The 17628-nt window shown below is 40.3% G+C and overlaps 2 protein-coding genes across 4 annotated transcripts; one reads left to right on the forward strand and one right to left on the reverse strand.

The window, feature by feature from the left end:
* Positions 1 to 728: 728 nt before the first annotated feature.
* Positions 729 to 13856, forward strand: tefa (TEF transcription factor, PAR bZIP family member a). Of its 3 annotated transcripts, none has more exons than XM_061231956.1 (5): positions 729 to 948; positions 9233 to 9622; positions 10097 to 10317; positions 10911 to 11122; positions 11712 to 13856. In XM_061231956.1, the coding sequence occupies exons 1-5, from the start codon at positions 840 to 842 to the stop codon at positions 11743 to 11745; spliced, it is 966 nt and encodes a 321-aa protein (XP_061087940.1). In that variant the 5' UTR covers positions 729 to 839; the 3' UTR covers positions 11746 to 13856. The 3 variants fall into 3 exon arrangements, with proteins under 3 accessions (XP_061087940.1, XP_061087937.1, XP_061087938.1); XM_061231953.1 differs by lacking the exon at positions 729 to 948 and adding an exon at positions 5244 to 6118; XM_061231954.1 differs by lacking the exon at positions 729 to 948 and adding an exon at positions 5261 to 6112.
* A 1575-nt stretch (positions 13857 to 15431) lies between these two features.
* On the reverse strand, positions 15432 to 17335 carry phf5a (PHD finger protein 5A). The gene is made up of 4 exons (XM_061232896.1): positions 17200 to 17335; positions 16965 to 16988; positions 16140 to 16306; positions 15432 to 15631 (listed from the first exon to the last, which is right to left on the reverse strand). Exons 1-4 carry the CDS (start codon positions 17249 to 17251, stop codon positions 15542 to 15544), a joined length of 333 nt encoding a protein of 110 aa, XP_061088880.1. The 5' UTR covers positions 17252 to 17335; the 3' UTR covers positions 15432 to 15541.
* Positions 17336 to 17628: the final 293 nt, after the last annotated feature.

Genomic DNA, 17628 nt, shown 5'->3' on the forward strand with positions numbered 1-17628 from the left:
GGTTACAGACTGACGATATAAAATTAATTCTAGACAATACAAAATCCAGAATACACAGTAAATATCTTTAAAAACGAAATCACTTTAGAAAAAATAGGAAAGCAATTCGGACACAGGAGTTATGGAAAAGTTATGTTTTGAGGACCAATCATTGCAACTTTCACCTCATGTCCAAATTTCGTAATGACGTAACGGTATTTTAAAACACCCGCTTTTTTAGGTTTCAGGTATGCAACAATATAAATATTCATGTTATTTTGCTCTGCAGTTCAAAAATAGCCTGGTCTCCGCTTCGGGCATGTATACTTAATCGGAAGTATTAATGGATTGTATGTAAAAAGTACGAAAACTTCCGCTCTGTGTATGATGCGTCTGCTTAGCCTACGATCTAAAGTTGCATGTACTAGTATGTTTTATGAAGGCTAAATTGATTTAAGGTGAACATTCTCTGTACATTTATTTCAGCACCACATTGTATAACAGCAACACATAGCAAGTGTGGTAGGCTACCTAAATTCAATACAAGTTTCCGATTGGCTTATCCTCCTGTAATGGACAGCCAAGAATCTCAAGTCTCACCGACTTCAACAAGGATGAGGGCGGCACGTAAAACGAGTTATTGGCCAGTTTACTTGTCATTACTTTTTAGAAGGCGTGGTTAGTTAGGTAACTTTTTTGATCGCCCTAGAAACCATCGATCAGAAGTCTCAAATTCTGAAGTGTGTAGAAAAGGGCAGTGTTATTCATTCGGGCTGGATTAAGATGAAACCACGTGTTTAGTTATTTTTTCATTTTTCTTTTTGGCATCCGGAATTTCAATAGACCCAAATACAGTTAGGATGTCTGCTAAACCCCAGAAAAACAATCTTTGTGACACCAGCGAAATTCCAGAAATATTTAAAGCTTTGTTCGAGTATCCGTTCTGTGCTCCTGTTCTCGATGACAACGGTAAGGGTGTAAGACTGTTCATGAAGAATCAATACTTCTTTCTTGGTGTCCATCTTGATCTTATGAAGTTGTAATTTTACGATGAACTGAGCTGATTGAAATGTGCTCTAAAATTACCTTTTTACCACAACATAGAACATAGTATCTATTTTTATAACAGGATACTGAAGCAATTCAGATTAAGTACATTGCTCAAGGATACAATGGCAGTGTCCTGCCTGGAGTCAAACCTGCGACCTTTAGCTAACAAGCCCATTATACTACACTGCCACCCTTAGTGGCTATGACATTCAATTGTATTTGTAGTTTTCATTGACAGGGCCAGTGAATGCATTACTATTTGACAATAAGTATGTTTTCATTAATGGAAACAGTTGCTTAGAACAGCCACACCAGAAATAATGTTTTGGTGTCAGTCTCATTTCCATTTGAACGGTGGCTCTGTGACAGTGTTCATGTTTGTGAATACAATTCCAGCTGACGTCCAGCACTTGAGGAGAGCGTTAGGGACACTATGTGTCGTGAGAGAGAGAGAGAGAGAGCTGTACAAAGGACTAATGTATTGATGTCTTCAGTTTAGATATCTTACTGTGCACCCCCTTAGTTTGGCCCTTGGAACAAACAGGAGAATGCAGAGAAAAAAGCAGTTGGAAAATGTGAAAAAAAGCTTCTCACACCAGATACACCCTAAGGTTTTGGCCCCAAAGTGCACCCAAACATAGGTCACATTTCAATTGTGTGGCCCAAGAATGGTTGTGGCCCAAAAGGACTGTTTTTATGCCTGCGCCCTGACAATCAGCTGGTTGGTTCTGCACCCTTATAATCAGCTACTCACCCTGATAGGTATCTATGCACCACTGCTGTGTGTGTCTTAACCTTCATATTATGTTTGGGATCGATTTTTGTCCCCATTCAGTGTTTGACATTGACATCAAACAAGCTAACCTTTTGTAATCTTCATACTGTATGATTTCTCAAATTTTCTTATTTATTAAACAGTAAACATGAAATAAACATAATGCTAAAGTCCTGTACAAACTTTGCATACAAAGGTGTTGTGTGGGGTTAGCTTTACCCCCTGTAGAAAATGTAAGAAAATATACAACCAATTCATATTTAAATACAGACTTCAATTAGGAATATACACTCAGTGAATACTTTCTTAGGTAGACCTGGACACCTGCTTGTCAATGCAAATGTTTCATCAGTCAATCATGTGGCAGCAACTAAATGCATAAAAGCATGCAGACATAATCAAGAGGTTCAGCTGTTTTTCAGACTAAATGTCAGAATGGGGAAGAAATGTAATCTATGTGACTTTGATCATGGAGTGACTGTTGGTACCAGAAAGGGTGAGCAGCAGTTCTGTAGGCAGAAATGCCTTGTTAATGAAAGAGGTCAGAGGAGAAGGGCCAGACTGGTCAAGGCTGACAGGAAGGTGACAATAACGCAAATAACCACGCATTACAACAGCAGTATGCCGAAAAGGATCTCTGAATACACAATGTGTCAAACCTCTAAGTAGATAGGCTACAGCAGCAGAAGACTTAATAAGTCTAAAAAGTAAGTCTAATAAATACCTAATAAAGTGCTCACTGAGTGTAGCTTGCTGTGCTTCGTCAGCACTCTGCCTGCAACTAGGCCAGATCACACAGGCTGATCTTTGCAGTCATGTTTAAGGATGACTTCCTGTATCAGAATTAAGGAGGACAATCTGTTCCCTCACACAATGTTATGGAGTATGTGGAAGGAAATTGATTTCATTGCCAGCTGTTACACTGCCTTGGTTTTGTAACATCCATCCATCCATCCATCCATTATCTGAACCCGCTTATCCTGATCAGGGTCGCGGGGGGGCTGGAGCCTATCCCAGCATACATTGGGCGAAAGGCAGGAATACACCCTGGACAGGTCGCCAGTCTATCGCAGGGTACACACACCATTCACTCACACACTCATACCTACGGGCAATTTAGACTCTCCAATCAGCCTAACGTGCATGTCTTTGGACTGTGGGAGGAAACCGGAGTACCCGGAGGAAACCCACGCAGACACGGGGAGAACATGCAAACTCCACACAGAGAGGCCCCGGCCGACGGGGATTCGAACCCAGGACCTCCTTGCTGTGAGGCGGCAGTGCTACCCACTGCACCATCCGTGCCGCCGTTTTGTAACATAGTAACTGAATTATAGGAGCCATATACACTCAATGGCCACTTTATTAGGTACCCTTTCTAATACTGGCTAGGACTAGGGCCTCCCTTTGCCCCCAGAATAGTCTGAATTCTTTGTGGCATGGATTCGACAAGGTGCTGGAAATAGTCCTTGGTGATTTGTGTCCATGTTGACATGACATGATAGCATCACTCAGTTGCTGGAGATTTGTCAGCTACACATTCATAATGCAAATCTACCATACATTCCACCATATGCCAAAGGTGTGCTACTAGATTGAGATCTGGTGACCGTGGAGGTAATTTAACTACACTGAACTCATTGTCATGTTTGTGGAACCAGCTTGAGATGTTGTGTACTCTGTGAAATGGCATGTTGTCCTGCTGGAAGTACCTATCAGAAGATGGGTAGACTGTGACCTCTCACGATAATGAAGAAAAAACCCCAGACACCTGTCCTATAGATTAGAAAAACTCTTCAGGAGCTAGGGGTGAATGTGTCCTTGACTATTGACCACAGAAGATTTTATGGACAGAACTATGGACACTACACTGCAAGCCACTAATTCGTCGCAACAACAGGATGGCTAGGTTACAGTTGGCTAAGAAGTACCTATAAAGGTTATGTGGACAGATAAGACCAAAATTACTGCCCAAGATCCAAAGCACCTCTTAATCTGTGTTATAGTTTGGTCATCTATGGCTGCACATGTGTCTTAATTGATGATGTAACTGCTGATAGCAGCAGCAGCAGAATAAATTCTGAAGTGTACAGAAGCACCTTATCTGCTCAAGTTCAAACAAATGCAATGATCTCAAACATATTGCTTCAAGCAATATTCTTGGAAATTCTTTGACTGGCCAAGTCATTCAACAGATCTGAATCCTATCTGTTGCACCTGCTAAAGAGAAAACTTAAAAGGTTAAAAGGTGGGTTTTCACTCTGTATCAAAATATGGGGAGGGGGTTCTGTTGTTCTGACAGTGGTAGGCAGGTAATTCTACCACAGAGAACCAGAACAGAGAACAGGCGTGGATGTGCAGCGTGACCACCTGATGCTTGTAATGGCCAAGTGGGCTTGCTGGAGTGTAGGGAGCAGTTAGAATCCATAGGTAAGGTGGGGAAGTCCCTTTACCAGCCTGGAATGCCAACAATTAGTACAACTTAAAGCAACTAGCCCCTGAAACAAGTAGGACCTGAACATGGCTGCAATACATAAAATGTGCTGGGATTTCTACATGGTGAAACCAAAATGTGTGCTCTTTCATTTAAAGCTTGTCACTTTGTGGATTTGACCATTGAGCCCTTCTAGTTCAGTCAGTTCTAGTATGATAAAATATGCATAGTTCATTTTATTTGATCTGATCTGTAGGAAGTAGGTTATTTGGATGAGAAATTAGAGCCTCTCCTTTCCTGATGGTGTGATGTAGATTTCCTTTTAGAAGAACACTGAAGAAATGTTTAGGACATTATGTTCTCTAGACTGTAACCACATTTTACAGGCACACAGACACACAACTGCACAGTCTTTTTATTTCTGTTTTCGGAATCTTCGCATTAATTTGGGTATTTCGTGAATTTGTGTCGACTTTAATGTGGAATTTTTGTCCGCTATATACATATGCGTCATAATTTTCATTGCTCTAAATATATATATATTGTTCTGTAATTCATAGTGACACAGTGATGTTGGTATTGCAAGTGCGTATATCATCTCTTTTCATATTTATAACGCAATGGGTTTTTTTTATTTGGAAAATAATTTGGTACTTTCTTGTTTAACAATCATATCGCCTACCAGGGGAAAAAGCTTCCTGTACGCCCTTTTAGGGTCACCACGCGTGAAGCAAGTTCTCCGAACTTGATGTCATCACCCAAAACTTATTCAAAGTCACAATGACAAAGCAAAAAAATAAATAAAGAAACGCAATAACGCTGCCTTATGTCCCTGGTAACATGTGTGCTGACGCACCGCCCCTTTTGGGTTCGCGCAGAGGCTGCACGTTCGTGGCCGTGTGAGCGACTCGCAGGCAGTGTTGGTTTTTATCGACCTTCAACTGAAGAACTGTAGAACGTCGTTGTTTTGGGTTGTTTAAAAGCATGTATTCCATTGTTTGCGTATGAGTGGTCCCTAGATAAACATACATTTTACACATAAATCAATAATGAATGGCCCGATTCATCCAATTGGTGCGATGTTACTACTAGACTTACTACAGAGTGAAAAGGCTTTTATACAGGTAACACGTTAATAATCTCGGCAATAATTGCGAAACTACATACGATATAGATAAGATACTGAAACATGAATTCACATCCAAAGAAACATACGCAATACCCGTACAAATGGCATGGCATAGCTGACATGAGTATTGGTTGTCAACATTTCTGTTAGAAGTATGAATGAGTCTCTGACGGAGAATTGCTATTATAACCTCGTCGACCAATGGGCTTTCAGAGCATTGGAAGATACTCCTTCCTTTGCCTACGTTCGTTTTATAACGGTAGCTATACATTATTATTCGTGTGGCTGGAGTCACAAGCGACAGACTCTCACTAGTGAGAGAGCAGAAATAGGTGCGGTCTCTCAGGAATAGCAAAACAGTGTTCACCAGCAATCCGGGGAACTGGGTCAGACAGAAACGCGGTGGTTGTGGTTGTCGCCCGCAGTTGCGCTAATTGACGTTTCGGCTCGGTTGAATTAAGCAGAAAAGGATATACAGAGGGAAGCATTAAATTGGTTTCAAGAATACGTAGTGATATAATTGCCGAGGGAGATATTGGACGCTACACCTTGTGGGCAGTATTTTCCACAAGGAGTACATCGATTTCTGTTGAATAGGCTAAGACAGCGAGGTGCTGTTTAAAAACAATGTCTGGGGATTCTACGGCCACCGTCATAGACTCGGGTCCACTGAGTTCGTTTCCTGTTGTATTAAAGAAGATAATGGAAACACCCCCTCCGAATATACTTGAAGATGGAGACGAAGGTAAGGGTGGGTTTTTTTATTATATTTTTCTTTCTGGGCTTCGCGTAGATGTATGGATGGACCTGAATGGAGCGGAATTCCGTTTCCGGAATCACATATATTGTTTAATATTGCCGATATTGTGGGAAAAGCACTAATTGGTATTACGTTTTACAGTAGGCTACTGCAATTGGCGATATCTGCATTTCCAAATAATGCACCTTGTTCCTTCTGGTGAAGTTTGCTATGCATAGTTCTGATGCGCTTTCCTTGTAAGTGCTCCCTCTCTGTAACCTAACTAATTAAATTATGAGTGGTGTACCCCATAGGCCTAGCCTTGTACAAAACTATCCAGAGCATGGATTGATTTCCAGACATTGAAAGGCTTTGCATGTTCTATGTGTGTGAGTACTGGATGTCCCGAGTAAGGACTGCTTGAACGTTAGCCATGGTCTCTACATGAAGCCCGAAGTAAACTGGATATCACCGAATGAGTGTACAAACAGGGTTGAGAATTGAAAAACCTTGAGCAAAATGTCAGAAATGAAACCGGCTTTTGTGTAACAAGCTGAACACCTTCCTGTTTAATTCTACTTTTTTATATCTAAACTCTTGATCACATGGCACGGAGAGAATACATTTTTAGTTTAGAAAAGTACGCAGCAGTATGTGTAAACATTAAGTGAAATAAACAATAACTGTATAAACAGTTTAAGAACTAGTTACCGAAAGTGATCGTTTACAATAAGGAATAATGATAATAATTAGGGAGCAAACCACTCATAGCCACAAATGCCAGTGCCGTCATGTGTGAGTTCAATTTATTGTGTTTGTGCCTTTGTGTTGTTTTTAGATGTCAACGTTGTAATTATGTTGTATCATGTTATGTTTGAAGCATAGCAATGTTCTCATACATTACTTACAAGACATTACAATCTCCAACAGTAACTGACAGAAGCAAACATATTTAAATCCAAAGTTTTAACTGTTAAATTGTTAAACATAATATTGCAATAAAGTAGTGCCAAGAAAAACTTGCATTTAATCTCAAAGATCACAGATCTAATATACTTTTAGGTATCAATCACACAATTGCTGTAATTGCGTCTTCATACTGTATTCAGTGTAGAACATTACCATTGTGTTTGTAAAGGAAAAGGAAACATTTACACAATAACACAATAAATTGGATTTTGTTGTCTCTGCATTTAGCCTAGTTATTGGTCACAGAGAATTCATGCCATGCACATTGTGATTTCTTAATTGTATCTTATTTGTACAAAAGGTCAGACAGTGGTCATGTGGGAGGGCCCAAATTTGGTTGTGCAACATCATATCCTTTTTCAAAATTAAACTAGTCTGGGATTTACCAAATCTTTGTTGCATTTAATTTGTTGAAGGAGTGTGGTAGTTTATCAAGTGAAGAGTTAATTGTTAGTTTCTTGTATAGTTCTGATCCTGAAATTCTCAACATTTTTTGTTAGTGCATTTGAAACTGGGCGGCCTGTAGCGTAGTGGTTAAGGTAAATGACTGGGACATGCAAGGTCAGTGGTTTTAATCCCAGTGTAGCCACTACAAGATCCGCACAGCCGTTGGGCCCTTGAGCTTAACCTTGCATTGCTTTAGGGGAGGATTGTCTCCTGCTTGGTCTAATCAACTGTACGTCGCCCTGGATAAGAGTGTCTGCCAAATGCCAATAATAATGTAATGTAATGAAACAACTAATGCCGAAATTTGAAACTGCAGAAGGGGATAATAAAAAGATTTTTCAAAGGAAATAACAAGATGAACAGAACCACTTCATGAAGTACTTAGCTATTTGACTTACAACTAAGTGGTTCGTTTTATCTAACGTCGTAGCATTTCATAAAGAGTGCAATTATACCAAATGGCCACAGGGTGGAAGTCAAAGGCCAAAAACGAACCACATACTGATACATTACATTACATTACATTATTGGCATTTGGCAGACGCTCTTATCCAGAGCGACGTACAACAAAGTGCATACCCATAACCAGGGATAAGTGCGCTGAAAGACCCTAGAGGGAAGTACAATTTCAATTGCTACCCGTACAACAAAGATAAGGACCAGGGCCTATTTTTTATTTTTTTATTTTTATTTTTTAAACAACAAATAAACAAACAACAAAGCAAAAGTGACCAAACTTAACTATCCAAATACTGCTTACTTGACACTGATACCCTGAACACTGATACCTGGTCAGTGTTTGTATAGTAATGTTAATGAATATAATGGGGTGCCTCACTCCTTGACCCTGAATAACAACAAAGATAAAAATGATCATAATAAATCAACACATTAATAATTTCTTGCCTTTAAACAATTATAAAACATTTTTGAACAAATAGAGGCTGATCTCAAGAAATGGTCCCGTCTTCCAAGTTCACTGCAGGCTAAGGTCTCCATTATACAAATGGACATTCTTCCACTATACATTTCTCTGCCAAATTTTTCTGCTTCCCCTACCGGATATATATTGGACCATTTCATACTCTATTGTCAAATTTTATTTGGAAAGGCAAATGTCCCAGAATTAAACTAGAAACCATCCTACACGTAAAGTCATCTGGAGGGCTGTCCCTACCTAATTTAAAAGAATATTTTTGGTCTTTTATTTTACGACCAACTTGGATAGATCCTCATGCGTCGGTCTCCTGGTGACCTATTGAAGAAAGGCTGGTACATTCAGGGTGTAATCCACTCAGCTATTCCTCTGCAACAAGGTGAATTGCATTTTGGGCCCATAATCTCGTATCTTTTCACAATTCGGGAAAAAGGGAAGAAACATACAAGACTATATGCAAATGGAATTTAGCTACTCATAACTATGCACTGTTATGGAGCAAAATGGCCTCCCTACATTCCAGGATTTAAGGTCACAATACAACCTACCTGGTACATCTACATTTGCTTTTACCTTTTTAGACAGCTTTTCATAGCTTTTCATGTTCCTGCTCCAGGCCTTGGGCATTTTCCTGTTATTTGTTTCCTTTTAGTGCACTTATTATAATTCTTATTTACCACCACCACACAGCCCTTGTACACATGGCTCTCACTCCTACTCCTGCAGCCCTGTTCATTGTCTCTCTCTTGATTACTGTCATTCTCTCCTGGCAGACAAAGACAACGCTGGTGACCGTGCGGGAGGGGGGGTCAGCGGGGGCATGGGCCCGTCTGCAGCCCTGACCCCCGCCATCTGGGACAAGACCATCCCGTACGACGGGGAGACCTTCCACCTGGAGTACATGGACCTGGACGAGTTCCTGCTGGAGAACGGCATCCCAGCGTCCATGGAGGAGGAGCTGCAGAGGAGCCTGAGCAAGGACCGCCCCGCCCAGGCGAAGCCCTCCTCCTCCTCCGCCAAGAAGACCGCCGTCACCCGGACACCGCTGACCACAGTCAGCCTCCTTCCCATAGTGCAGCTGGAGGAGGAGGAGGAGGAGGAGGAGCTGATGACGGTGACCGTGTCTGACTCGGGCGGCAGTGCCAGGACAACGGGCAGCACTGGTGAGGGGTCACAGCGTGGGGCGTAAGGGTGCAGGGGGCACGGCGTAAACATGCAATCCCACACATCTGGACAGGCCTGAGAGCAGGGAAGAGTTAGGCAGATAATACAGGAATCATGACATTATGAAGACTCGAGAGACATAGACACCTGAGAAATTAAAACACAAATCCACATAAGCTTAAGTGATTTATTTAAAATTGTCGTTTATAGGCAGCTGGGCGGCTCATTTGGTTACGTTCAATTGGCTAGGGGCCCACATTGCTCTCTAGCGACCCCCACTGGTCAGCTGGGCACCTGTGGACTGCATGTCAAAGCCACATTAGAGATCTCTTCCTTCAACTCAATTGTTTATGTTTTGATTTCAACATGCAGGTGAGTCACTAAGATGTAAATGTAACCAAAGGCACTCTTACATATATTGCTCCTGACTACTTTGTCCTGAATTGAGAACTTGGTCCTGTTCCTCTCCTCAGGGGCGAGTGCCGAGTCAGAGAGCGAAACGGCCACCCCGCTCGATCCCGATGAAATTGAAGTGGATGTGAACTTTGAGCCGGATCCCACAGACCTGGTGCTGTCTAGTGTACCAGGTGGTGAGCTGTTCAACCCACGTAAACACCGCTTCACTGAGGATGAGCTGAAGCCACAGCCCATGATTAAGAAGGCCAAGAAAGTGTTTGTGCCTGAGGAACAAAAGGTAAATCTGGCAGTCAGAACTGCAGTGATTCTGTACGGGTTAGTGGGATTGAATTTTATTGGAAAAACTAATACAACCATGTAGGATAATCCCCATCTTTACTGATATGGACCAACTAGTTTGAAACAAAAGAGAAGAAAGTTCAACTCCTAGTATTTTGTGGGAGAAGTATGGGATAAAATGTTGTAATATAGTCTGCTATAAAGCAGATTCCAGCCCATTACAGGGGCTTTGGAGTGGCTTAAATCCATATGTTGTGGGACACAAATAAGTTTTTTGTTTTGAGGACAAAAGTAATTTATAGTGTCCTCCAAAATTATTGGCACCCTTGATAAAGGTGAGCAGAAAAGGATGTATAAAAGCAAAACAGGTTTTAATTAACTAGTTATTTTGCCAAATGGTCTTGATTCTTTCTGGATTACATTATTCCATTGTGTCTAATACCAATGGCCATATCTACCGCCTTACATATCATACCTTTCAAGAACAGTTCATTGTCTGTGCATTCCCAGGCTAAATAACATAAGCACCCATAAATGTAATGCTTGTTTCCCGCCCAAACCCCTCTTCTCTGTCCCTAATGGCCACGTCAGGACGAAAAGTACTGGCAGAGGAGGAAGAAGAACAACGTGGCGGCCAAGCGCTCGCGAGACGCCCGGCGGCTGAAGGAGAACCAGATAACCGTGCGCGCCGCCTTCCTGGAGCGCGAGAACTCGGCGCTGCGGCAGGAAGTGGCCGAGCTGCGCAGGGACTACGGCCGCTGCAAGAACGTGTTGGTCCGCTACGAAGACAAATACGGAGAGCTGTAAGGGACAAAAAAACGCACCCGCTGCAGATTAACAGACACCGACATTCTGACAAATTCAGGCGCAGCCACTCAGTGATCACCATTTACATCCAGGGACAATTCGGGCGTGTGAGAATTGTGTGTAAATTTACCTCAGCCAGTACTGTGCTCAACAGATTAAACGATTTCCAGGAGTTCGTATTCCACATCACGTTTAGAGGTCTACTGTAGTTCAGAGTTATAATCCGTTATGATTCAGTTTGGTGGGAAACGCATTTCTTTGCAAATATGTCTCAGCATAAGAAATGATACAATCGGGGCCAGGTTTACTGAGACCTTTAGCACGTGCAAAACCTTTTGGCACACGCAAAACTAATAAGACATCCAATGATTGGTGCGAAACAAATACGTGCATGTGATAAAGCGGTTCTGCGAGTGCTAGGTCTCAGTAAATGAGGCCCTTTGTTTCTTCATGAAGGCGGAAATTTACCAGAAAGACCTGTCACACAAGATAGCCAGATTGTGATGCCATGACAGCCGAATTAAGCTGAGACCTGCACGCTCATCCTCTGCCTCTGTGATTGACCTCTTCTTCTTTTGTTTCAAGTGCCCCAACGCAGACAGAGGAGGACGACCTGTAAGCTTTCATTCATTTGATTTATTCGTCATGCTGGGGGGTAAAAACAAATAATAAAGAATAATAAAGAAGTGGCAATGGAGATGGAAAAGGAGATGGCAGTATGTATGAGTGAAACTGTTTTGAATAACTGAAACATTTCTTGTTTTTTTACATTTTTTAACTTTGACTTGTCTGTGTGAACCAGAGGCATACAGCTTCCCATGTATAGAAACAAATATGAATGAACCACATATATGGATTTTATATGTTAATGCTTTGTATTCCTATACAATGTTAATCATATGACTGGCAAGGGGGTATAGATTATATTTCATTGTGAGTTCTACAAATAAGATTATCAGAAAAGCATTTATTTTGTAAAAACAAAAATTGCAATAACTTGTCCATGAGTCAGTTTCTGTTTACTTGTTTCTGTAATTTGACAAGTATGTGGACATTCAGTTACCAGAATATGTGGCGTTATAGTGGATTAGTGAATTGAGTCAGACATAACATGAGTCTTTTCTTATTTGACACATTACTGGCATATGAAACAATCAGCCACTCAAAGAAGTCTATTTACACAGGTAAAGCACAGGACATCTGTGTGTCTATATATTTATCTATATATTTATATATTTTTGACATGTACTTCATACACGTGCATCACATACTGAAGGGGTATGAGCAGTGAATCATTTCCACACATAAATGTGAGTTACACACTTCTTGTTTTTGCTAAAAGAGCTTTTTTAAAGTAGAGTAGAATAGTCATAAGTTATGACATTTGTACAGTACATGATCATATAATTATTTTTATTTTTTTCAACCTGGAATACCATGTGATGTTTAATTAATTACTCTCCCTCCCATGCATAGATTTTCAACTTGATTTTTCTACACCAAACTTGAATTTAAAGTCAATGTATTTGAAACCTCACCAATAATGTCAAATACTCGTTTTTACAGACTTGTTCTGAAGCTCAGAATACAGTGCATTCAAACAACCAGGACCTGGGTTGAGAACCAATCTGTGGTTATGACCAGTGGCCAGTCTCTCAGTCAGTTTCATGCTAACTGGACAAGCTAGGTTAACCAGGACCCAAACCTTCAAGTGTCTTCAGCCAGTTTGGCACAACACTCAGTCTGCCAGTTACACTGGTATTCGAACATATCACACTCCAAAAAACTATGATCAGGGTCCCTTCACTGTTTCTGCTGTAAAGCTTTGCTTTCTGCCAAGCACCTCTTTATGAGAGTCGACTTATTGTGATTCTGAATCTGTGACGTGTCTTTGTCACACCTGTAAAAATGTTGTAGAAGTGCAATTACAATGCTTCCAGGCTGTTTCTTTGGCAAATTAGCGGCTTGTGTAACCAGTTAACCTAATAGCTGTAAAGAAGTACTTAAAATGTATCACTTTAGGAGCACTTTGGAAAAAATCAAAATTAGTGCCTAAATGCAATATAAGATTGTACAGCATCATGCGCATCACAATGATCGCAAGTTATAAAATCTCACAAGAATCCTAATAAGAAAAATATATGGTTTGCGTTACTGTGCTGTTCTTACTCAAAGGTCACTCTCACTGGAAGTTCTGTTACGTTGGTAATCAAAGGCAGCAATGTTCCTTACCAGAGCCTTGCCATATGGTTTATGTGTAAATGTCAAAAATGTGTTAACTGCATACATTTGGCATTGTATATATGCAGAAAACTTGGTTTGATTTGCAACAAATTATAGCTTTGGTCACCATGGCAATTGCTTTTTAACCAAGTGATTCTCCTAACCGGAGTTGTTTTTGTTTAGTATGTATCTTGGTCAGACCTTCAGCGTTGTGAAGTTTCAGATAATGTGATTTATTAGTGCTTAATTACTGTCATACTGTGTCAAAAACAACTTGTATATGGTGGCCCAATTTTTGAGACATTGACAATGAAACTGCGGAAATGGTTCCATGGAGGTCTGTTATGCAAGTCATTTCAGAGAGTTTTGTCAATTTTAGTCTGTGAGACACATACTGAGTTTCATAACCAGGTGTAAAATATGGCCCCAATCTGCTCTCAAGCTGTTTTTACTATTTCGCCATGAAACCTGTAACATGTTATAGCAAATAAACTTTGATAGTACTGACTTGTAAAGTTTTGTTTTATATTTTTGTTGTGATTGTATTATGTGTACATTGCTTGGTATTTCACATTGACAGCTGTATATCCTACTCTGTACATATTAGTAAAATTGTGGAATTCAGGCAACTGTTTTTCACTGGTGTCTTTGTCCATTAGTCTATTTTTCTGTCTGTGTTCGTCTCAGGTTTATGACCTCTATATTGGGTCATTCAGTGAGCAGCTGATTTCACTGCTAGCCTGGATGTGACAGAGCCAGGGAGATGCTGACATGGTTAGCTGTGGAATGAGAGGAGGAATGTTCTGGTTTTAGGGCACACATAATCTGTAACTGTTACTCTTTGTGCTCTTTTGTTACTCCTCTTTTTTCAAATTCGAAGTGAAGTCAATGCGCTGTATTCAATACTCTGGAATAATGTTACATAAGTGTTTCAAAGACAGGGGCTAAATATTTAGGCCATGATGAGAGAAGCTGCTTGTTGGTTGAGGGTTTTGCTTCTCTGTTACATTTCAGAAATGGAGCTTCAGCTTATCATTGGAGTCCACAAAAAAACTGAACAAGAAAGGGGATCGGGGACATGGTCTTCATCCCTTTTAAACCAGTTTTCTGCCCTCATAAGTCTTTGTTATCTGTAAGAAAAGCAGTCGGCAGCAAAGACTTAAAGGTACAATAGGTAATTTCGGACTTCTAATGGTGAAGAGAGGAATTGCAGCAACAAACACGCTTTTGTAACAATGTTTTAACATAAAAATCTTACCTATTGCACCTTTAAGTCTCAAGAGTTTGCAGAGTAGTAACTGATCTTTAACGTGAGAATAGTTCCAAGCACCCTATAGACTCCTTTGTGCTGAAAGGCTATGAACACTTTGGCCACTGTCTTATGAACACTAAATAGCCTGCTCTTTCTAACAGTATAATATGGCTGCAACTCAATATATAAAGCATGCATACATGGCAAAGAGGTTTTGTTGTTGTTGTTTACCATTAGAATGAGCAAGTCGCCTGATCAAAGCAACTTTAACTGTGGTATGGTTGTTGGGGCCAAATGTGATGGTTCCAGCATCTCAGAAACCGCTTCCCTCCTGGGATTTTTACACAGTACAGATTTTCCAGAGAATGGTGCAATAAACAAAAACATCCAGTTACGTGGGCAAAAACTACTTGTTAATGAGAGAAGTCACAGGACAATGGGCAGACTCATTCAAGCTAGCAGAAAGGCCACAAGCTTTATGACATTGGTGTGCAGAAGGGCATCTAAACACACAGCGCACGGAACCTGGAAGCAGATGGGCTACAGCAGCTGAAGACCACACCAGGTTCCACTCCTCTCAATTAAGAACAGGAAGATGGGGCTAAGTTGGGTGCATGGTCACTAAAAGTGGACGGTTGAAGACAAAGAATAACACTTGGTCTGATTAATTTCGATTGCTGCTGTGACACACGGATGATAGGGTAATGGTAGCACAAATTTAGTTTGCTTCTCCTTGTCCTCCTGATTCACTGCCCTCCACCACTTTCAGTTTTCTGTTCGGTAGAAAACTCATCAAAACATGGACCCAAGCTCAGCAATGACAGGAGGGCTATATTAAAAAGACTTTATTACATCTTTGTCTGAATCCAGTCCAAAAAACAACACAAATTAATCATATTTGTACAAAACGAGCAACATTGTATAGCTTTCCGGAATATCTTCACCTCTTCTTGAAACCATACTTCTTCCTCTCATAGAAAAGGTCAGTCTTCGAACTTCCCAGGTTTACAATCTTGGGGCAGCCATCTCGCTGTGTTGAAGGGAAGAGATGAAAGCAATGAGATCGGGCAAGAAAGATAGAAACCCAACATGTATCAGCCCAGCTACTCAAGAGTGGGAAGCGCCAGGTGATCGAAAAAGATCCTCACACACATCCAAACCTCCAAGGGGCAAGACAAAACAATGTGCATAAAACTGTTAATGAATGAAGTTATTCAGACATTTTAATAAAAGTAGAAACACAGGCCACAAATAACATGACAGGTTTGAATGGCAATCAAAATGCATGTGCAATATTTCTATGGCCAGATTACCAACAACTATCTATTCATTTATGTACCAGTAAAAGCTTAAAATTCCTATTCCTTGGGAAAACAAATCGAAAAAATGCCAAATATGTGCTGTATGCAAACAAATGAGAGGAATCACATTATTAAGGCCTAAAAAGGAAAAGCAATAGCAGATAAAATATATATCCAAATTAAATCTAAATATCTGCGATCAAGTGAAAATGTGAAAAGTGAGAGTAAAACACGAACATCTTTCTCTTGGATGGTGCATTCCTTGCAGTAGTAGGCATCAGACACTCCCGGCCCTCCGCAAATGACACAGCGTCCCTGGTAGGAGCCGTAGTTACATTCGTCGCAGATACGAACCAGGGTACAGGGCCTTACATAGGAGTCGCAGATCACACATTTCCCGTCGCCTGTAGGGGTGTTCATTTTTAACAGCTTATTTACAACGGTTCTGTGACAGTAGTTTACAGTATATGAACATATGCGAAACTACAGCACAAAAAGGGCACTTTATGCCAACAATGAGGAGAGGTACTGTAGTTACGATTCTGGAGCATAGTTATTCGACAGTCAGGTCCAAAATTATTGCCAGCCATGATAAATATGCAAAGTCTTACATTTTTCTAATAAAAAATATTTTTCCCCAAAAAATCGTTTTCACAATTATTGGCACCTCTGGTCTAATACTTTGTGCAAACACCTGGCAAAGATGACAGTCGTGGGTCTTTTCCTAAACTTTTTAGATTTTATTGACAATAATTGTTAGGGTTGCCAACAATTTTGAAAGCTATAGTTTTCAGAAAAAAAAGTGATTACTTTAACAAAAAACATTGAAACATGAGTAAATGTATTGAAATACAAGTATGTAATTTTACCCTATGTTTGAACATATCATATAGAGTATTATTATATGCAGCTTTTTTTTTTCATTAAGGGTGGCAATAATTCTGTATAAGAAGGAAGGCATGCAATAGTTCATGAAAATGCATCCTGGAGGTGTAATGAGACCAATTCAAAGCTTCCATCAGACAACTGAAAATTACAAGTAGAAGTAAAATTCAGTCTTACATTTTTCACACAGTCTTCCGATGGCTGCAAAATAAATAAATAATAATGGGCAAACATTAATAAACATACAATATGTGCAGAGTTTATGCCAAATTAGACAAAAGCACTAGTTGAAACTACAACCGAGCTTGCGGCCAACACTTTTCGTTGTTAGCTAACTTCACACGCTTTTCCGCTTCAGATTAAATTATGTTTATATTTTAATTAGTGGTAACAAAAAGAGTATATCTCTCACCGACACCGGCTTGTTTCCGACAGAAAATTAAATCGGGATGATGTTTAGCCATACTAAAATATACTGGTGCCGAAGCCGGGAGCAACTTTACCCTTTACCCTTTACCCTTTCTTATTCTTCTTCTTGTTTTACGGCTGTTTTCATCCAACTATGTGGTGCATTACCGCCACCTTCTGTTCCGGACTGTGGATAAGAGACTAGAGTAACTTGCCATATCAAATAAATTACCAATATTCCCTTATTAATCACCCTTATATTAGAATTACATGTGCATTCCTACATCCTAAGAAATATACCAGTTTCTCTTAAAGAGGTGAACAAAACTCAATTTATCCCTCATCACTTCTCTCTGTGTTTCATACCCCCTACACACCATAATTACCAACTCCTCTTGTTCACATTTCTCCCACAAACCTGTAGGGTATTTTG

This window comes from Conger conger, chromosome 2 (assembly GCF_963514075.1).
Source record: "Conger conger chromosome 2, fConCon1.1, whole genome shotgun sequence".
Lineage (NCBI taxonomy): Eukaryota > Metazoa > Chordata > Actinopteri > Anguilliformes > Congridae > Conger > Conger conger.